The sequence below is a fragment of the Aedes aegypti genome, chromosome 1 (assembly GCF_002204515.2).
Source record: "Aedes aegypti strain LVP_AGWG chromosome 1, AaegL5.0 Primary Assembly, whole genome shotgun sequence".
NCBI classification, from domain to species: domain Eukaryota; kingdom Metazoa; phylum Arthropoda; class Insecta; order Diptera; family Culicidae; genus Aedes; species Aedes aegypti.
In genome coordinates this window covers 92,062,000-92,085,023 of record NC_035107.1, presented here as the reverse complement: position 1 = coordinate 92,085,023, position 23,024 = coordinate 92,062,000, and the positions used below count along the sequence as shown (strand labels likewise).

The following is a 23,024-nucleotide window of genomic DNA, read 5'->3' as shown; positions in this document are numbered from 1 at the left end:
CTCAATCAGCAGCTGCAACTCTCTTTATTCAAATCAGGTATACATTTACAATTCAATAACTCTTATCCAAATATCATACCTCTCGACAAATCTTCCCGTAGGTAAAAACCTACGACGACGCATGCTTCTCAATCGACGATTCTTCTACCTGAGGTGCAACAAAACCTCTATTCCAACATTCCTCCTTAGGGTCGCAACCTCAACTCCCGATCGTCTTCTCCTGTCTCGAAACTCCTCCTCGTTCCGAACTTCGTACATGCTCCGTCCTTCATTCGAGCTCCTTCTGACATCGATCCTGTCACACGAGCTCCTTTGATCAGCCAGCTGCCATCCAGTGTTCCCGATAGATCTCGTCCTCCTTTGCGGCCAATGCATCAAGCCTGAGGATCCCGTGCTGCGCCCGTGGCTTATGCGGCCAATCCTCCTCCAGAACGATACATGCAGAAAGAACACGTTCCTGGGCCCATAACCTGTTGAAGAGCTAGTCCGCTAAGACCACGCAGATCCTAGCGAGGCTAGCCCGTCCACATCCGATTGCAAATCATAAGGCGGCATCCACAAATTACGTAACGCTCTAGGGGGAGGGGGGGAGTAGGCTCAAGCGTTACGGCTCATACAAAAATTTAAAAAAATCATACAAAAAGCGTTACGGAGGGGGGGAGGGGTTCAAAAATTTCCAATTTTAGCGTTACGTAATAAATGGCCGCCGCCTAAAGAAATACAATGCAGTAGATTTCTCCTTCAACTGGGCAGCTAACCTACTGATACCTCAATCAGCAGCTGCAACTCTCTTTATTCAAATCAGGTACACATTTACAGGGCCCATTCACAATTGTCATAACGCTGATGGGGGTGGGTGGGTGTCCGTAAGATGTTGCAGCTCATATAAAATTCAAAAAATATTCATAAAAAATATGTTACGAGGGGGTGGGTGGGTGTCAAAAATGACCATTTTGAGCGTTATGAAATTTGTGAATAAACCCTACAATCCAATCACTCTTATCCAAATATCATACCTCTCGACAAATCTTCCACACTTTTACCTACGACGACGCATGCTTTTCAATCGACGATTCTTCTACCTGAGGTGCGACACTACCTCTATTCCAACACAACCCACTCCAGAGTTGGATTTTCATTTGACCCAACTAGGTCCGATGGTTCCTTCAAACCATCGACCAACCCACTCCAGAATTGGATTTTCATTTGACCTAACTAGGTCCGATGGTACCTTCAAACCACCGACCAACCCACTCCAGAATTGGATTTTCATTTGACCCAACTAGGTCCAATGGTGCCTTCAAACCATCGACCAACCCACTCCCATTGGCGTAAATAGGGAGGGGCCAGGGGGGGCCTGGCCCCCCCGAATCATGGGCTTGGCCCCTCCGAAAAATATGGAGAAGAAATGACAATATAGTTAAAACTAGTTTTAAGTATCAATCACTTACGATACTAAACGCGTTAAATGCATTTTGAATATAAATTTCAGGATAATCAGCCAATTGCAATATGTAATTTTAAAACGTCACATACTGCCATACTATTTCCTTTTTGCCCTTGTCCGGTTTTGAAATTCATTGAAGCATGTTTAGAATTAGCAGAACTGGCATGATCTATTAGTAATGGTATTGTCAATTAGAAAACCAAAGTCTCTTCATATTTTAAAACAGCTGCGAAATTGTGTGATCAATGAATGAATCGTTGTTACTGGGAAATGTTTGTGTGTGAGAGTTATGGTAAAGTTTTACTAAAAAAAATCTCAAAAATAAACAATGGTGCAGCAAGCAAACTTTAGTTTCTATACATTTTTCGCGAACTTTTAAATGTTTCATATTAAAATTTATGAGTAATTTGATGTATTTGTCTACGAAACAGATATGAACTGCTAGTAAGTAGAGGACAGTGAAGCAGTTGCATTCAATAGTGACAGCAAAACTGTTAGCATTGAAATCCCGTACAGTAAGATAGAGGCGTAACATCGAACCGTGTAAAGTCGTAGATGTCGCAACATTTTTAATTTTTCAATATTCAATTGACAAGAATTTTCTGAAGTTTTTAGATTGAAAAAATAATAAGCCTGCTTTTAAATTCTTGTATTCTATTCGAGGTCATTAGATTGGGTTAAATACGTCATCTTGGCAATATAAAACAAAAAAAAATAGATTTTCAGATGAAAGTAACATTTGGTATCTAAGAAAGTTGATCAATCGGTTTTGGACGATTTTCAGGTTTTGATCTACCGTAATCCGGGGTAACATTGATCATTTTTTTGAATATTTCTTAAATATTTTGTTTGAAAATGCAAATGTTGCAAGTTTTATATTTTTAAAATAAGTACTGGCACCCATAGCTCGTGACTATATACTGCATTTTGTTTTTTGAAAGATTTAAGTATGTTTAAAAAAATGTATTAAGTGATTTTTTGATTTAGCTGATATGGGGTAACATTGATCACCTATGTAAATAACTTTCGGTAATATTGAAAATATAGTTACTTACTTAAATCATGGCCCCCGCAGCCGAATATGAAAGCCAAACGCTTACAAGTCATTTACTTTTTGAGTTATTTTAAAATTAAAAACAACTCGAACCACGGAATACGCCTAAAGGTAGGCAATTTCCTAAGGGAATTCTATATTATTTACAGTAATTCGTTAATATTGCTCAATTGAGCATATTTATGAAAGTTTTGACAGCAGAATCGTTTTCAGCGATGCCATTTTTAGTAAGAACCGCATTTTCCTTGCTCATATCGTTTGCAGAACTTATGTGAGATATGAATCTTCGGTAGTGTCATCCTTACCCATTGAAATCATTGTTTCGAAAACTTGACAAATTTACGGATAATGTAAACGGAATTTTCGCAAAAATCCTCACTTACATTAGCTTATGCATATAAGAAAGAGAAGCGCCATTCGCAATTTGGAAATGCTCCATCAATATAGGATGATACGAACTTTTTACGAGATGAGTCATTCCGATCAATGTTACCCCGCTGATCAATGATACCCCGGATTACGGTACCTCTGTATAAAAGTGCGCGACTATAATCGGTTCACAAATAATATCGAACCATGCATTGGTAAGTTATTTAAATCCCTTACGACTTTTATCTCTAATGAGAAGGGGCCGTGGCCCCCCTCAAGTCTGATGGCTGTTTACGCCCATGCCCACTCCAGAGTTGGATTTTCATTTGACCCAACTAGGTCCGATGGTGCCTTCAAACTACCGACCAACCCACTCCAGAGTTGGATTTTTATTTGACCCATTTGACTGGTGCCTTCAAACCATCGACCAACCCACTACTTTTGATCAGAGCTTACTTCAAAGCTGGATTTCGAAATTCCTTTGACCCAACTAGGTCCGATGGCTATTCCAACCCATCGACTAACTCACTCTTTGTTCTTGAAACGTCGGGTTTCCGTTGAAATTGAATATTTATAATTTTTAACCATTTCCGACAACCATAGCTGATTTTGTTACAACGAACCGTAAAAAAACATTTGATCTTAATTAATATATTCGTTAAACTCATCAACTTGTCAAATCCTGAAGCATGTCATAATACAACGTGTTCTTGATGGATACCATTATTTTTTTTTATTTTACTAACGCCTTTTTCATAAATAAATATTTGTTTCCACTTCTCACATTAAATAATGTGCCGTATTTGTTTTTGTAAATTTAAATAACTTCCTGGAAAAATAAACCATGAGATGTTTGGAAAATTCATTGACAACCATACAATATATCAGTTCCAGCCAGGGAATAATAAACGCGTACCTACGCTCATCACGTCTGTTCTCGCGTAAATCCGTTTCAAAACTGATTTATTTCCGAAATTTGTTCGCATTTAAACCCTCTACGGGAAATGCGCGCATTTAAACCCTTGTGAGCCCTTTTGTTTACACTCTGGTTCATAAACACTCAATATTAGAAATAAGTTACTTTTTTTACACTTCACAATTTATATTTTCTTTTTCCATACAAATAACTCCAATCTTATTGTTTTGTATACTATTATATCTATTCCCTACTGGCGGCTCTACCAGCCGAGCTACACTGAGAACTCCTCCGAAAATTTCTTTGGGATTTTATTTGGATTTTCTAGATAGTTCCTCCAATAATTTAATCGGAGTTTCTCCAGGAATGCTCCAGTAATTTCTAGGAAATCCTCCGAAGCACCATTAGGAATCCTTCTGGAGTTATTCCGAGAATTCTCCTAGATATCCTGCAGTGTTTCTCCAATACATCCTCAAAAGTTCCTCTGGGAAATTCTCACAAGTTTATCCTTGTATTGATTCAGAGCTCCACCTCTACCTTTCCTCTGGATTTCTCCAGGAACTCGTTACTTTACATCCCTCCGGAGTTCCTTGGTTGAAATGCGATGACTGAAGGTAACAGTGGCCCATGTATACCAAATTGATTGCCAATTTTGGTAATTTGGCAAATTTGGTTCCAACTCGCACTTGATGAAAAGTCCATCCACAGAACTATGCTGAGGATGGCTTTTTCCTGCGGTGCACGTTAAATAAGACACTTTTCTTCCAGCAAAAAAACCACAACGGTGTGGGAAAAAATGCTTCAAATCGCATTACGGAGCAAAAACTAAAGCGGATTTACTCGGCGAGTGCACGACTAGGAATGTTATTAAAGGGCTTATTCACAAATTTCATAACGCTGAAGGGGGTGGGTGGGTGTCCTGCTGGTGTTACGGTTCATACAAAATTTGTAGAACTTTCATACAAAAAGCGTTACGAGGGGGTGGGTGGGTATCGAAAATGGCCATTTTCAGCGTTATGTAATTTATGAATGAACCCAAATATGTATATGAATAAACCCTAAATTTCTATGCGGGTTACTACGGGACGAGCTGTCAAGCGCAATAGAATTATGTTGGCACATGAAAAAAAAAGATCTTTCGATCAAGCTAAAAATCTCGCATAACTTGTGATCTCGCCCTAAAAGCCATTGGTAACCGAGTGTGTAGCTTGTTGTTACGTTGTTATCGAGCAAACGAATGGATTTAAACGTTATTCAACTATCTTCCCATGAAGAGAAGATCTTCCTCTATCTCCCTGTGGTGATAGTTTGCATCCTGGTCCATCCGTTTGCTTAGAAACAAGGAGTTACACACTCGGTTAACAATAGCTTTTAGGGCGAGATCACAGGTTATGCGAGAAATGAGTAGCTTTTTCATCGATAAACAACCCAATTACAGGGCTTATGGGTTCGTTTTGGAGCATTTACCCCTTCAGATCTGGCGGTTCCGTGTGGTGTTTTTCAGTTTCCGCTAGTTCCCCACTACCACTCACAAAGGAAACAACAAGAAAAGTCACCATCCAAAAACAGCACTCACCTTCGTTTCGTTTCATTCGTTCGGATCTCCCGTTGATCATCGCCACTCGCCAGCCAGCAGCCAGCCAGTTTTACGTCGCGTATTTTGGAATGTAGTCGTGCGGAGTGGAGTGACGGTCAAGAAAAATATCATTTTTTGCCTTTTCTTACAAAAAGAGTAGCAAAACCGTGGTGTGGTGTGGTGCTGGCAATCCGTCCCGTCGCCAGGCAGTCCCACATTCGCAAAACAATTTGATTCCTCCTTCGTTCTGTGGGAATCCATCAGAAAATCCCGAATCGATTGATGCGGAAAAACGGTGCAGCTTGTGTTTAGATAACCTGCGACTTGGCTTCCTGCCTTCCTAGTGTAGAAAGTGTGGCGATTTTCGATCCGAAGAGTGTGAAATAAAACTGTGAGTGGTGTTAACCAATCGCGGAAGTAAAGGCAAGCAGCTTTACAGAGTGCCATCGCTTTTTTATTTTGCCTGATCCAGAAGTGAATAAAAAGGAAGAAAATCGGGAGGATGGTCAGGGAACCTCCTTCGCTGTACAGCTCCTGTCTGGTGGCCTATGTCCGGAACCTGAACTACAGCGTCACCAGCATGGACCGGACCGTTGTGGACCTCCGGATGCTTCCGACGGCGATACTGGCCAACGTCTACGAACAGGTAGGTGGCGAAATACTTCCTGGTTGCTTCTCCCCACCAAGATGACTAATATTCCCATGCTGAAGCGGGATTCCTTCGGGAACGATGAGTAATTTCTTTTGCGATCAAAAATTGCATTCTCCGTCGTCTCCCGACCCGATCAAGGACATCCCGAAGGTGACAATTTTTGCTCTCCCTGAGTTTTTTTTTTGTTTTCGCCAGCAGAGCAGCTGTTGGTGTTATTGTTGCTGTGTCTTCGTTTTGGGTTTGACAGGGTGGCCAGGGATACCGATTTTTGGCTTACCTATCGTTTTGAAGGCCTGAGTCAATAAACTACCAATAATATTGATGTTACGAGCTGTCTCTACAGTGAAAAACCAATGCTACACAAGAAATTGATTTGAATAATATTATTTTTTAAACATATTCTAAGAAAAAATCCTCTACTATTCTTGAGGTAATTGCTCTAGAATCCATAAATTCCTCTTGAATTTTCCAAAACCCCCTATAAGATTGTTCTGGAAATCTTGGGATTATTTCTGATATCTCTCTATTTTTTTGGAAATCTTAGTATACTTGAAAATATCGCTCTAAGATTCTTCCAAACAATTTTATAGGACCGTACCGTTATTACTTCTGTGATTCTTCTGTACAATTTTTAAGATTCTTGCAGAATCCCTCTGTGATTTTTGCATTTATCTTCTTTTGAATTAAATTAAATTTTCAGAAAAAAAGTAATATTACGAAAGTTTTTACCTAAAATCCTAATGCCATTCTACCGTATATTTCGAGAGGATTCTACCAAAGATTTACTAGGGCTCCAATAGAAATTCTTCTGGGATTCTTCCAAACTCTGAGATTCTTGCGAAAATGTTTCTAAGACTATTTCGGTAATACTCCTGGGATTCTTATGAGAATGCTTCTGGGTTCTAGCGAAAATTATCTGAGATGCTTTCGGAAATCCTTTTGGAATTCATCTAAAATGCCTCTGTAATTATTTTGTCAATATCCTTCTGGGACTTTTCCGAAAATCCAGTTGGAATTCTTCCGGATATCTTTGGAGGATTCTTTCTGAAAACCTTATGAGATTCTTTCGGAAATCTTTCTGAGGATCCTCTGAATACTTCCTACAAGATTTTTTCGAGAGATGTCCGGAAGAACTCCAGAAAGATTTACTTTTTTTTATGGTATTCAGTTGGAGCTGCCTGACAGCTGAACTTGTCAAGGCTGAACCTTCGGTCTGGCTTTTGCCAAGTTTCCCCTCTACCAGGACCAATACTCAGACGGACTAGGCAATGGCGCCCACATGAACACTGTTTTTTATTAGTATTGTGACGTGGTAGTTTTTGAAAAGTACCCATATTCCTTTGCTTCTGAGAAAAGGAAGCATTGTGAAAATCAGCAGCTCCATTAGAATTTGTTTGAAATAGTAGTGCGTTACTAATACTGTCTAGTCGAAATGGTTTTGAATAATTTGTCATTCAAGTGCTATTCTGATTACTATTGTCTTTTACGTAAGATTAGAGTCTTAAGGTGATTATAAAAGGAAGCCAAAGCTTGAATTTTCAAATGCACGAGACTGGAGAATCAAACAACAGTTCGCGTTGAAAACCAATCAAATTGCTTGCTTGCTGGTGGTGACCAATGGGATAGATTTTCAACGCGGAACGCTGTTTGGTTACTAAGTCTTGTGCTCTTGAAAATTTGAGATGTGGCTTCGTTCTATAATCACCTTAAATGTCAAGTGCAGTGGCGCGGGAAGTGGGTAGGACAGGTAGGACATGTACTACGCACAAAAACACCTGGGTAGGACAGTCAAAGGATTGTCCTACCCACGAATCAACAAAACAAAGAAAAACCAAGATCAGCAGAAAGCTTGAAAAATGAATTGAACTATTCAATAAACATACAAATTCGTCAACGTCAAACTTATTCCGACACGATAAAGACCCCCAAAAGTTCTGGCTCCTAAGAACGATTGAGAATATCTATAGTGAAAATCCTTGGAAGCTAACTTTAATAAATGCAACAAGAAACTTTTCGTAAGAAAAACAAAAGGAGCAATTCTGTATGGCATTTCTGAATGAATCAATTGATGGTTTCTTTAAAAAAAAATACGTCCAAACCCTGTATATTTTTTGGGACAAATTGCCGTGAACATTCCTGAAAGTAATTAAAAAAAAACTTCTGTGACTTTCATAGAGATTTATCAGAAGATTATTGGAGATCTTTGGATGATGAAATGGCTTGATCCAATACCAGTCGCATCGTGTTATACACACAAAACGAGTGTGATGGTGCTAGCGATTTCTGAACGTGCAATCATTCTTGATATCATTCTTGATATCAAAGCATAGCTGAATCTCTTGACGATTTTCAGAGCAATTCCTATAATACTCCCACAGCACACTCTATAGAAGTTCATGGATGATTCAGAATAGCCGTAGAAATATCTGGAAGTAGTCCTGAGTTAACTCCTGAAAAATTAATTATTCGATAAATCTGTGGCATAATTCATAAAAATATATAGAGAAGATAATGACGATTTGTTTGCAGAATTGTTGAAGAAATTCTAACGATATATTTGATAGAGTTTCTACGCGATGAATTATCCAGGTTACTTCGGCGCAAAGAAAAAAAATACTACACAAATTCACTGATTTTTTGTTGTTCATCCATTTGTTATCTAGAAACATGAGGAAATTATAACAACCTCACTGCTTGTAAATGAAAGCAGTTTGTTCTATTTCTATCAAATTCATCTAATAAAATTGATTTAAAAAGGTTGTAAAAATAGATGATATTTATATTTTTTTATATGAATGATAACAAAAGTTGATTCAATTAATGATCCTGAAGGTAGAACTGATAGTAAGTATCTTTTTAGAGACTTGGGTTCTATTTTAATGCAAGTCTCTATATTTAATTGAAAGTCTCTAAAGTATCGTCTTTCCTTATTCTGCTTGCATTGAATCCAGATGCAAAATTGTATAGGTTCCAAAGAAACGTGCAGAGACTACTACAGGTTCAACAGGCTCTTCAAAATTTTCGTCTCAGATTTCTTGAGGAATTATCACAGTGATTTTATTAAGAACACTTTCATGGTATCCTACAGTAATCTCTCCAGAAATTTTTCTAGAGATTTCTCTACCAATTATTCCAAAAAAAAAAATCTCCAACGATTCTTTTAAGAATGCTTAGAAAAATTTGCTCAAGGAAATCCTCAAGAACTCCAGAGCTACTACCTCCAGTAATTTCCTCAGGTATTACTTTGTTTTTTTCGAAAGCTATCCTAGAATTTCCTCCAGATATTTTTTCACTAATCCTTCAACCGAATTCTCCAGTTGTTACTCTAGGAACTCATCCGAAGATTTCTACAGAATTTCTTCCGAGGAAATTCACATTGGTTTATTCTAAGATGTTTGGTAAAAAGTTTGGATAAAATGGTTGAAAAAAGCTTAAGTTAAGGGACGTTTTGACCGGGAATATTGCAGGATGTCCCTGGGAAATCGATTAATGGATCACCTGATAAAATATTAGAGGTACTAGGACTTTCTTCTCAAGGGATTTTTGGAGAAATTTAATTGCTTTCTGTATTAATCTTTGGAGATATTCCATTTCTTTGGTTCTCCTTTGGGAAAATCCAAGTTGAATTCTTGAAGTATCCTAAACATTTTTTTTGAGAATTTCCCTATTATGGAAAAATTCCTTGGGAAATAATCACTATATATACTCCTTTAGAAATTTACGAAGTAATATCTGAAAATTTGTGTAAATACCTTGAATAAATTTCTGATGACACTCAGGGAGAAAATCATGAGAAACACACTCGTCGTAATGTAACGAGGAATACTTAAATCCTAGATCTTAGAAAATTGTCTGCTTTGATGCTATGAAGAATCATTCTCTTATCTATTTGCTCCTATTTGGTTTCATTTTGTTTTCTTGATTATTGTTCGGTCTCCTCCTGGTTAGTGATCAAAAATCTAGGAATTATGTTTTTTTGTTGAGCAGAAAAATCACTTAAAAATATCGTTGGAATGCTTGGAAGCAGTAGAATATCCTCAACTCAAAACCAATCAAAATATACCTTACACCCCTTTACGTTTGAGCCCCTCAAATGCAGAGTTGCTTAATATCAATCATATCAGCTGATAGCTGATGCTCTAAAACTATCAATATCACTTGCGAGCTATCACTTTGATTTGACAACCAACAGCGGTGATGCGACAACGCACTCTAGATCATAATCAGTGCAGAATTAGTGACCACGTGGCAATTATCCTTGCTATGAATGTTTTTCAGTGACCAACACATAGTTTCAATCTATCTGCAGCACTGGCAAAAATATCCTGATAAATTGCCATTGTATTTGCTTAATTTAAGGCTAAACTTAACCCATCAGTGATATCCGTAGTCTATCGCCATCAATGCACTGGTGATGGAGTAGACAGCATGATGTTGATGTGATATAGATTGATCCGAATTGTATCGCAGTCGGCCTGTACAAATCAGCAAATTTTAGGCGTTGATAGTGACAGCAAGCAACTCTGTTCAAATGTAGTAACTTTTATTTTGCGGTCCAGGGTTAAAATTTTTCGCAGTTTCACAAAATATTTGCCTACGTTTGTCCTACCCATGGTTTCGAACGTGGACGCGCCTCTGGTCAAGTGTCGTCAAGTCTTAACAAAATTAGGCTGTTTAGAAGTAGTACTAGTTAATTTCATTTTTGTTGTTAAAAGTATTTATTGGTCATTACGTTCATATATCCTTAAAGAAAAAAGTCGCTTTCCTTGTCTGTTCAACAATTTTTCGAAACTAGCAAGTGTACCCTAATGATCGATCTCAGCGTCTTACTTTCCATAGTCATTTTTATAGTGAATATTGAAGAGTAAAGTTACCTTAGGCTTCTATTACAGTCTCCTACAAGATTCACTTTTCGGTGGCAAATGCAATGCTTCACAACGCCTACTTTCTACTTGTAAATTTTGCGAAAATGAAGCTGGAATTAGATTATTTATACCGCTGTTACAAAAGAGGTATTTCTTATTATGGCAATGTAAAAACCATATTAAAATAAGATTGTCGTCACTTATTTCTACTCAGTGAATCTACTAGTCATTTTCCTAAGAGTTCCTTAATATTCCCTTCGTCGTATATGATAACGATGTATCTAGCTAGCTAATAGTAAGAGTGGCTACGGATCATTCTGGTTAGCAAAAGGCAAACTGAACGTCACCAATAGTATTAATGTCCACTTCGAATAGATTAGTTATTTGAAATGGGCATCAATTCTATCAATGACGCAGAATGTCCGTTGGATCACATCCGAGATATTATTGCGTCTATGCCATATGAATTATGACGCGGCTTTAAGCAAAAAATGCCAAAATGTGATACCACCACTACAGGTTACGCCTTTGGTTTCCATCATATGGGCTAATGGATTATGCCCTCCCATCGCGACAAGGTCGCATAACCAAGGGGAGGGAACTCCAGAAAGATTTACGAAGGAATTTCAAACGATTTCTGGAACAATTTCAGGGTAATTTTTATAAGAGTATTAGAAAGATATCCGTAAGAATCCACAGGTATTTTTTAAGAGTCCCAGAGGGCTGTTCGGAAGTTTTCTTATGGGATTTTCATTTGAATCCAAGAGGGATTTTCTGGAGATTCCTCTAAGAATTTTAGAAAATTTCCAAAAAAACAAGAGCATTTTCCCGAAGAATGACAGAGAGATTGTAGTATCAGAATTGCAAACGGATACCTAAAGCAGGATTTCCAATATAATTGAAGAAGAATTTCTAGAAAAAGGGCCAGAAGGATTTCCAGACTATTTCTGAGGAGTTTTCAGAAGAATTACTGAATTAATTTTTGAAAAATTTTGGATGATTTCCATACAAATGATTGTTAAATAAATCCCCGAGAGATATCTGGCAGAATTTCAACAGTGATTCCGGAAATATTCCATAAATTTGAACGGAAAACAGTAATCAGTGAAAAAATAGATTTTTTTACTATAATTTCAGATGGATTTTCGTGAGAATCCCAGAATAATCGGAATAATCCTGGACGAATATAAGAGGAATATCCAGAAATGTCCTATGGACATTCACGAAAAAAAAACTATAGATGGATTTCTGGAAAAAAAATCAGAGGATTTAATTTAATAATTTCGAATGGATTTTTGAAAGAAATCCTGCAGAATTTTTGTAAGAATCCTCGAAATGTTTCTAGAGAAATCTTCAAAAGATATTCAGAAAAACCCCATATTTTTTAAAGAATTCTATCCCTTTGGAATGCAATCATAGAAACATTTTCTGAAACATTCCAGTGAAATCTTACGGAAAAAACCCGGAAGGTTTTCCATGAAAATTCAGGAGGAATTTCCGAGATAGTCTAAGTGTAAGCCTCAGGAAGATTTTCAGAAGTATCACAGAGCGATCAGAGAGCTAATAATAATAATTTCAAAAGGATTTCCTAAAGAAACTAAGAGGAATTTCTGAGAGATTTTTGCAAGGATCCCAGAAGGGTTTTCCGGAAGATTCTCTGAAAGATTTACTGTAGTATCATAAAGAAATTGCAAGAGGAATCCCAGAAGCATTTTCGGAATAATTCAAAACGGATTCTTGGACGAAACAGCTCGAGATAGGTCTATGAAAGCACTACAGAGAGATTTCTTGATACATTTCAAAAGGATTTCGTATAAATGATTCCATTAGGATTATCAAAAGAGAGATTTTTGGGATAATTCAAGAGAAAAATTTACGGAGATTTGATTAGGAATTCCAGGACTTATCTAAGTGAGATTTTCCGAAGAATCCCAGGAGTATTTTCAGAAGCATCCCAAAAAGCTGTGGAATTTTTTGAAGAATCCTAAAGTGATTCAATTTATAATCTTAGGAGTTTATTTTCATAAGCCGACAGGAAAATGTAACAAAATCTAGAAAAAGAAAAAAATAGAAGATCACTTAGGAAACAGCAGCATAAATATCTGGAGAACATGTAATTTGGAAGAAACTTGGATGAAGTCAAATGAAGAAGTTCTTTCAGAAGGAAAAAGCACAACCCATTATCGCAAGAAAATGGAAGAATCCCTACAAGAATCTATTTAAAGATTTTTTGATGCAAACATTTTCAGAAGAAACCATGGAAGAATTTCTAAAAAAAAGCTAGAGGTTGACATTGTCTGAGGTGCATTGTGACAATGCTTTTTATGGAACAATTATTACATAACAAGTATTGATTAGAATGCGGAGGATTCGAAAAAATATCGACGAAAATAGAACGCCGGGACATTATTGGCATGAAGGCACGCTGTTGTTCAAATAACAAGTAGGAAACATGACGATATCTATCTATCTTCTATCTATATAAAAAAATGGAGTGCTGTTTGTATGTCACGAAATATCTTGAGAACGGATAGACGGATTGACGTAAGTTTTTCACTGTTGCACTCGACAAGGGGTGCGAGGTGATCGTGCCAGGAAAAAGCTTGAAAAAGTCTCCGGAATAGGGTTTCAGTGCTAGTAATGGACCCCTTAGTAGCTGAGATTCATTCTGGACGCTGTTTTGCAATGATATCTTCGATGGATATACGTTTTGTGCAGCCTTTCAACAAGTTCCATGTCATTACTTCATAGTCCGCTTTAAAATCACACTAAAACATTCAATTTAGCCAGAGAAATACTCATTTGGAAAACTGTTGTCCTTATGCCTATTACACGGTGCCCCGACAGACCGTTATTATGCAAAAAAATTGTCCATCAAATCTGAGCACAGGGCTCGATTCCTGAGGTCATTCTGCACCTATGGGCCAATTTTAAAAAAATCCCTAGGAGGAATCTCGAGAAATGTCGATTTGAAGTTTTTGACTAAAAATTTCATTATATTAAAAAATTATTATTAAATATTAAAAATTTTCAATAGCACTGAAAAAAGCTACAAAAATGCTATAAAAGTTGGCCAAACTGTTCTCAACTAGTATAACATTGTTACCGTTATTATAATTAGAAATATTTACAGCTTTTCCGGCATTCGTACTAAATGACCAGCTCACTGAAGTTTGCCTATTTTATTCGCTCAATAGTTTTCGCTCCTGTTCTAAAAAAAATGAGCTTAGAGAGCCAATAATAAACGTTTTATACAGGGCAAATTGACAATGATGTTTCATTTAGGCAAGCTTGCATTAATCGTTGCTCTCTTTGCATTATTATTAAAAAACTGCTTTAGTTTTCTAAACATTTTTCAGTGTTCACGATAAAGGACCGCGAGGTGTATTGGCGAAGTTGTTAACGAAATAATGGATCTTTGAAGTCAGATAAGCCTTTATCAAGCAACAGTGTAGAAATGTCGTCTCCATTTGCAAGTTGCGGGTCCCTAAGCTTAAGGTTACGTAATCCATAAAAGAAGATATTCGCAGCTAGAACACGTGTTTTTACTGCACGGGAAACATTATTATCATACGTCACAAATGTTATATGGCTCTTCAACAACTTTAATTACATTTCCATCAAGAACTGCCTCAGCACCAACACATCTGAACCTGTTTTTTCTCTATATGCGACCATATACGTTTGGGAGGAGAGGAGGGACAAATAACTCCCAAAAACTTATTAATACCATATTTAGGTATTATACCAAAATTAGGTATTGTTCAGTTGTCAATACCTCAATTTAGTATTATAATGGAATCGAAAAAAAAGGTTGTAAGTATTGGAAATTATCTGGTATGGAATACCTTAGTTTGATATTCAGAAGTTTTTTTCTTCTGCTCGGGTAGAGTAAATCGTATTACAAGCTTATCTTAGTTGTCCATCTTTAAAATAGTGAAACCCTGCTTTACTAAACTGCGATCGATTCCAATAAAGTCATTGTCTTCAAAATCAAGGAATATAAGCAAGACAGACAAACATCAGGTTCGTCACCGACGAAATAAAAAAAAATCATCGTCATCCAGTATAACAACACTGGCAGGTCGTCGTCTCGTCATCGACGAAAGAACGCACGACTAACTTTAACCCATAATCGTCAACGAGCAAATGTTTCATCATTCCGCATGCTACCCTTACATACATGAAGAAAGCGTTTACTGTATATTCGGTTGCTACGCACCAAACAACGAAAGGTATCACATAATTGCGATTCTACAATACATAGTTCTGTTGGTAAGCGCGTGGAGTTGACGATTGAGAGATCGTTTGTTCGATTCCAGACGCGTTTTGTTGTTTTGTTTTTGGTTTATTTTTGCAAAAAATACTCATAATCTGTCGAAGACACGATTCATATTTTTAGTCGGTTTGGTGCTCCCGAACGAAGAAATCGCATTTGTTCGTCATGGCGCCGAGCCTATGTGACTGGATCTCTGCGGCAAATCGTCATCCGATGCTGGTTGAGTGACGATGACAACGCTTCTTTTAGTTTCGTCGTCGACTTTTTCTATTTGACGGCGACGATTGTCTACGCTGAGTATAAGCGACAAAACGTTATATTAAACAGTAAATTCGGAAACTCATCTCTTTTCATTCCATGTAATTTACAAATAAAAGCTCCTCATCTACAATTCTTACACTTGATTGTATTTGCAACAGCTTGATTTTTGTTACTGAGCCGAACGCGACCTAGAAATCAATAAACAGATTGAAGATGAATCTCGAAAAAAAAAACGAAGTAAATCGATGCAGGTATATAGAGTGCAAGTCCTAGTGAAGTTGATACTTAAGTAGTACTCAATGTAAGAACGATAAGTGTTATGTCTTGTCTAGATTTGTAAGAACGATAAGTGTTATGTCTTGTATCCGTCGCGTCTCGTCAATGTCGTGTAGTTCTTACGTTAGTGCAAACTATAAAAATACTAGTAGAGTAGTACTTAATTGGGATTTGTTTGAAGTTGTTAAAGACTTTGTTAATCTTCGAACACTTGTGACATATGACAATCATGTTTCCCGTGTAGTTAGAATCCTGTTGAGGCTGAGAATGTTAAACAGGATATTTTTACGTAAAGTGCTGAGGGCAATACTCGGTGGAAAACTAGACGTATACATCAAGAGTAGTACTAGATGAACAAAGAAGAAAATTTTATTAATCAGAATAAATACGGCAGACTTTGGTGGGCTGGTCATTTAGTGTGAAAGTCGAAAAATAAGCAGTTATTTATTATTTATATTCAGCATTGAATGTTTCACGTTTATCGAACGTAACATCAATAGTATAATGAAATTTATTTATTGATTTTATTTTATTAAACTAAGCTTACTGGTTTACGCCATGTAAAAGCATACTTGAGCCACTCTGGTCAGTTAAGTCAGTTGTAAATAATTGTAATTATAACAACGGTAACAATATTATACTAGTTGAGAACAGTTTGGCTAACTTTTTTAGCGTTTTTGTAGTTTTTTTCAGTGCTATTGCAAAATAATAATATGGATTATATTGAAATTTTTAGTCAAAAACTGCAAATCGACATTTCTCGAGATTCCTCCTAGGGATTTTTTTAAAAATTGGCCCAGAGGTGCAGAATGACCTCAGGAATCGAGCCCTGTGCTCAGATTTGATGGATATTTTTTTTGCATAATAACGGTCTGTCGGGGCACCGTGTATTATGGACCCTCCCGGCATAAGGACAACGTGCAGCATGAGCTACACGTAATCATTAAGGGCTCTTAAGGTGTTATCCTAAATTATGCAAGACTCTATTTTTGATGGAAGGTCTCTAAAAACTCTGTCTTTATCAAAATGGTCTCTAAAGCCACTGTTTTTTTTTTCTTTTTCTCCTTGTAAACGGAATCGGGTGTAAAATTATAGAGTCTCCAGACTATATATCTGGTAGTAGTAGTAGGTCTTTTTTTTAGAGACTTGGTCTATATTCAAATGTTTGTTTTTAACCGAAGGTCTCTTAACTAAAATGGTCACTAATCGCTTGTAAGTAGAATGAAGTACTTACAGTGAATTCTGCTGCCAAATTTTGAAGGTTTAAGAGAAACCTCTAGAGACTATTACCCGACTCTTTTATAGGTTCTTAAGGAATTTCTTCTCAGATTCCCCAAGAAAAAGCTTCAGAAATTCTGCAGATAATTTATTTGCAGACTTAAGAAACTTCTCCTAAGATTTCTCCAGAAATTCCTCTAATTTGTCCAGCGTTCTTTAGCACTTCAATGCTTCTACTTCCAGTGATTTCCGAAGGATTCAGAATTGGGTCCTAAAATTTTGAATGAATTATTGTTTTTATTTAATAATACAAAAGAGCATGTTCTTTCAACTACTTGAGCATTATCTCCAGCTCAAATATCGGCTATAACATATTTAAATTTAAAATTTTAAAAATGTTTCCAAATATGAACTTTGACACTTTTGATCATGTTTGACGTTCACTTTGTCGACAAAAATGCCACAGGGCTTTTAGTTTTAACACTGGGGTTGTTCCTATCTGAAAACAAACTATACCCAAAATTTGAGTTTAAACCAAGGGGTGTGACAAAATCTCAAAAACTGTAAAAAACTGTTTTTTGGACTTAAATCAACAAAAATCATTTAAAAATTAAGAAAACATGTGTTTCTGGCCTAAACTTAAGCGTTTGGTACCAAAATGGAGTCTTTAGGACCCTATTTCTTCCATATATTTTCGTACATCCGCCAAATTTCTCCAATTGTTACCATCGGAGAACTTCCAAATATTTCCTTTCAATAAAATCCGCAAAAGTTCGTTCAGAATTTTTTAAGAGATTTGATGAGGGAATTTTTCAGCAAAATGTACACGATTTTTTTTTGTCAATAGTTTTCAGTTATTATTCCAGGTATTTTCATATGACCTCCTACAATCTACATTGACTCCCATTTAAATTTACTCCCAGGAATTGTTCCACAAATTCTCCAGGCAATATCCGAGAAATATTTTAAATACTCCAAAAAATTCCTTAATATTTTACCGCTCTTAAAAAACCAAAACTTCTCAATTATTTTTTAACGGATTTCTCGACAGTTCATTCAGCTAATATTACAGTAACCATTCCAGTGATTTCTCCAATCATTCCCACACAAATTTCATCAGGGATTTCAAGGAATTCCTGTAGATTATTATCCAAAGATTTGATTGATTTTTTCAGTATCTTACCAACCAAATCTTTCCAAATTTTCTGAAAAGTTCATAATCTCTTTCAGAGAGTTCGTTTTTTGTGGGAGTTAAACAAGGCTAAGTAATCCGTTATTTGATTTGGCAGCTCGCAATTTCAAAGTAATGAAACTCATGAAGAAAAAGTATACGTTTATACGTTTTTAGCTTTGTAAGTGCAAACCCAACTGATTTTGATTACTTCGAAATCGCTTTTAAAGGTGTTCTAAATGAGAATCTTGGAGGAAGCCCTAGAGAAGACGATGGTAGAATCATTGGATAAATTCCTAGAGGACTAAAGATTTTTTTTCGAAAACATTCTGAAAGTATATTTTGAGGAATTCCCAATGGAATCCCAGAGGTAACTTTTGTGGTTATTCTTATTCCTGAAAGTATCTTAAACGAAACTCTTGGAGGGATTTCTTAGGAAGTCCGTACAAATCACGAAATGAATTCCTGGAGAAATATTTGGAGTAATATCTGAATAAAATTTTGGGCAAATACCTGATTCAATTCCTTAAAAAAATGAAAAAAATATATACAGTGAAACCTCCATGAGTCGATGTTCCATAAATACACTATGGCTTATCAGGTGGCCAATAATCAAAAAAGTGATGTGCCCCAAATTTCAATTCTTGTTCGCCATTTAATTGTAAACATGTCTGCTAAGAAATCCCCAATATATTAGGGCATGATTTGCATTGCACACTCAGATATGAGGTGCCAAAGTTGAGCCTATGGAGAAAAACTTGTTTTTATTAACAAAAACTATGGTTTACTCAAATTAATATAACTTTTTTTCTATAATACTTACGTAAAATGTTTTTTCACCATTTGAAAGCTTAAAAAAGGCTTCCTAGAAACAATAAAAATAAAAATAAAAAAAGCTTCAAAATAGTGGCTTTTATGATGTTTTTTTTATAAAGCGGTTAAAAAAATCGAATAAGCTTATAGTTAACACATCGAGTACTTTTTTGTCCCAAGTTGTCCCAGGCTTAAATTCAGTTCCAAGGGTACTTTGAGATGTAAACTAAAGGATCGTGAAGAATTTAGCAGCACAAATTTGCACTTTTTTAATATGACTTTTTGAATTTTTCCAATATTTTTAACCATTTTCTATTGTAAACAGCTAATAACTGAATTTCGCTAAATCATTCATATCATCATTTCTATGTAAGTTTTAATATGTATAATGGTTTGCACAACGTTAATCGCATAAATGGCTTATATGCATTATAAGCAGTGCTGTTAAATGTCAAAAAATTTTAAAACTTCAAATGCTTATAGCACTCTTCCATGCGAAATATCCCATTAGCAAATTATGCCAATCGATAGTAATTTGGAATAGGTCACCGGGAAAAACATTTCCCGATGACTTTTTCCACGGGGAAGGATGATATTAGCAATATTCAATTGTCAAAGTCACGTGATATACGTGATATTTAACAGCACTGATTATAAGTAACAAAGTTTAATATTTCGCTATAGGCCCTATTCAAAAGTTAGTCTCAAAAAATTGTTTTTGAAAATAAAACATCAAATTTGTATCATAAAACTCATAAATACGACATGAGATGGAAAAAATAATTTTGGCCGCCTGTCTGTATGGAAACCGCCCATAGTGAAATACAAGGCAGAAACAAAAATGGACAAGAATATGGACAAATGAATACCCATACGATGATTAGGCAATCCGCGCTGCATAATCGAGAGCAAGTATCCACACGCTCTTCGCATCTTCATGTGAGATGACGGATGAGAAAACAGTGGACACAATCATGCGGATATAAAAACTAGACTAGAAGAACAATAAAAAAAATGTAGCTAGTTGTGCGTAAATTGACCCGAAGTGCCCAAATTGGTCAAATGGCCGTTCAAAAATAAAGTTAAGGAAAAAAATGTGAAAAAAAAACTTTGGATTTATCAAAAACAACAATTTTTGCAAACGAAAAGTGACATCAAATTAAACATTCTAACGATATGTGTCGATGGCGGTCTGTTTTGAGCGAGAATTGCTCCCCGGTTAATTGGATACCGTTTCAAATGCATTTTGCACCCAATACTATGTATCACAATTAAAAACAACTGAATTTCGCATCAACTATACTAAAATATACTCTCTTGCAAAAATGACCAAACCTTGATTCCTTTGTCACTGGTTCTGAGCAGCCAAATCCAATCAAGGCTTATATTTTTTGAATTCAACTCTGTAGGTGAAAAATGACCTACAGAGTTGAATTCAAAAAATATAAGCCTTGACCATACTCTTGAGTATAAGAACATTTGAGGGGCTTAGAAGCAAAGGGTTGTAAGCATGTGCATGAGCATGAGCATAGATGACCGTACAATTCGTAGTTGCTACTCCGTGATAGACCAGAACAATCGAAGTTGCACAGGGAATTTATAAATGTGGCTTGGGATTAGCTTACCATTCTTCAATGACAATAACGGCGCCGGCCACGTCCTTACGGTCATCGGGGAAGGGAAGGAATGTTAGTTAGACAACCATTGTTGCTAGAGACCTCTGCATCTCCACAGTTGTCATGGAAAGGATATTGGGTTAGTGGGATAAGGTAAAGACCTGGGAGTCACCGTTGGTGATACGATCCATGATATAATCACGCCTAATCGGATTCGCGATTTAATTTGATAAACGCATTGTAACCCGAACAAGTGTTCATAACTCGCCCACGCAAGAGCAAGCGACTCGATCAATAGATCAAACACTAGTAACGATCCGCGGCGCTTTTTCATTTCACTACTCGACCTACGCTCGACATGTTTGATCCTGCCCCTATCACCCGCCCCCGTAAGAGCAAGCGTCAAGGTCGAAAGATCAAACAGAACTCCTTAGAAGCAAAGGGGTGTAAGTTTTTGTCACTCTAGTTTTGTGAAAATCAACTTTAAAGTTTTTTCAGCAATTTTTCATTCCATGCAAAACGTATGGGAGCCAGAAAAACAAGCCAGCCTTTTAAGAATTATGTTATTTTTTCTATTTGACAAAAAAAAATCACCTGAAATACCATTAAAAAGCTTATAAACAGTAGAATTTTTCAGTATACTAAACTCAAAACTGACCAAAATGTCACTTACAGCCATTTGCATTTGGGCCCCTCATTTATATTCGGCTGAATAACGTTTGGCGTTTGGCTGAACACCTTAGGAAAGTTAATGATGCATCCCACATTCCTTTGAGCAGTTTTATATTACTTTTGAAAAAATCAAGATAGAAAGAATGCCTTGGAATATTTTACAAGAATTTTTAAAAACGTATTTGGATAATTTTCTTGTCGAATTTCTAGTACAGGTCGGAATCGATTATCGTTTTTTTTCACTCCGGATAATCAAATCACTAAGAAAAAAATTGAAATCTTCGACAAAAGAACATAAATATAATCTTTTTTTATTGTTTTATTTATATGATGCGGTGGCGTAGCTAGAAATTATTTCTAGGAACAGTAGAGGTCTTTACAAGAAAAAAAAAAGTTTGACCAGCATGCTCAAAAAACCACTTTCTCAAGCCCCATTTTTCTTAAATACGATCAAAACTGCAAAACCATTCATATTGTATATTGCAATACCGAATTATCTCAGATCGATGCATAAAAATTGAAAAACAAGAACATCAAAAAATAAATTCCGGATAATCGAATCCCGGATAATCGAGTTCCCGGATAATCGAGTCTCCGGATAATCGAGTCCGACCTGTAATAGTTTTTCGTAAGACTCGAAATAATTAAAGAAGAAATCCCTGGAAGGACAATTGTAGATATTCCGAAATGAATCTTGGAAAAATGTCAGCTCAAAGTTTGTATAAGAAACCCTTAAAATATTCCTGATAGAATTCATGGATGTTTTCATAGAATTTCTGTACACATTTATATTGAGTTATCGTGTGGGTTCAAAGTGTCCGGATGTTTAGAATCCCGGACACCGGCTTTAAATTACCCAAAAATCCTCTTAATCGTTATTATGGTTACTATGAGAAAAAAAAACGGAATTTGGTCCAAAACATCGTGAAAATGGACAGTGTCCGGCTTTCGAAGCGTCCGGCAATTTGATGCAACTCGGTATCTAGTAGTTTTACTGATGAGATCTACGGTAGCGGCATTACACATATTTAGTTTCCATATATTTCTCACAAAATATTTTACATTTCACAGGTATCCCAGAAACATTAATTAGAAAATCACTGGAGTAATTTAATATAATTTATCAATCAATGAATTCTAAGATGAACATCTGAAAAAAAATCATTGGTTCTATCGGGTGAAATCCGCAGTGGGATTGATAAAAAACTAACTACAGAAATCCTGGAAGAAATATCTTGAGTAATCTTAATAAGAGTTTCTGTAACTGCCAACTCATATATTTTTGAATCTAGGAATAAGAAAAAAAAAACACAAATTTCAAATTGCTTTCAATGGAAGCCATATTTTTCAACCTGGCATCCCTGCTCTACACTCAAACCCTGATCTGGTCTTGCATAGGCTTGGACTTGGCGAGAGCGCAACGGGGAAAGTCTTGAGAAAAATCTATGCAATGAATATTGTGGTTGAAGGAAATCGCAAGCTAGACGGCTGGCTGAGAGGTGGTCCCCGTCTTTTCTTCCATTCGCACATAAGTCAGTCGACTATTACCTGCGGCTCTTGTTGTTTGCTGTCTGGCCACCGAAATAATGAGAGAGAATGACGACTACCCGTGCTAGTGGTGGATATGTCAAACTGATGGGAGAAAATGGTGTGAGATGAATTTCCAAGAGTGTCGGAAAATGTGAATCTAGTGTTTCAATAATGTAGGACTAACAAATCTATAGCAGCTTGAACACAGCTCAATAGTCTGTGAATAGACATTCTACACTAAACTTGAACTCGGTCGGATTAGTTGCTTATAGTGAATCCTAGACCGTTAACTTCCTCATCATTCAACAA

General features: G+C 36.4%; 1 protein-coding gene across 1 annotated transcript in view; it reads left to right on the top strand.

Moving 5' to 3' along the window:
• Positions 1–5,372: 5,372 nt before the first annotated feature.
• The window catches only part of LOC5572551 (amyloid protein-binding protein 2), a 55,142-nt gene continuing 37,490 nt past the window's right edge, over positions 5,373–23,024 (top strand). The window contains exon 1 of the mRNA XM_021842465.1: positions 5,373–6,008. Coding sequence (XP_021698157.1) covers positions 5,865–6,008 — 144 coding nt within the window. The 5' untranslated portion in view covers positions 5,373–5,864. The remainder of the gene's footprint in view (positions 6,009–23,024) is intronic.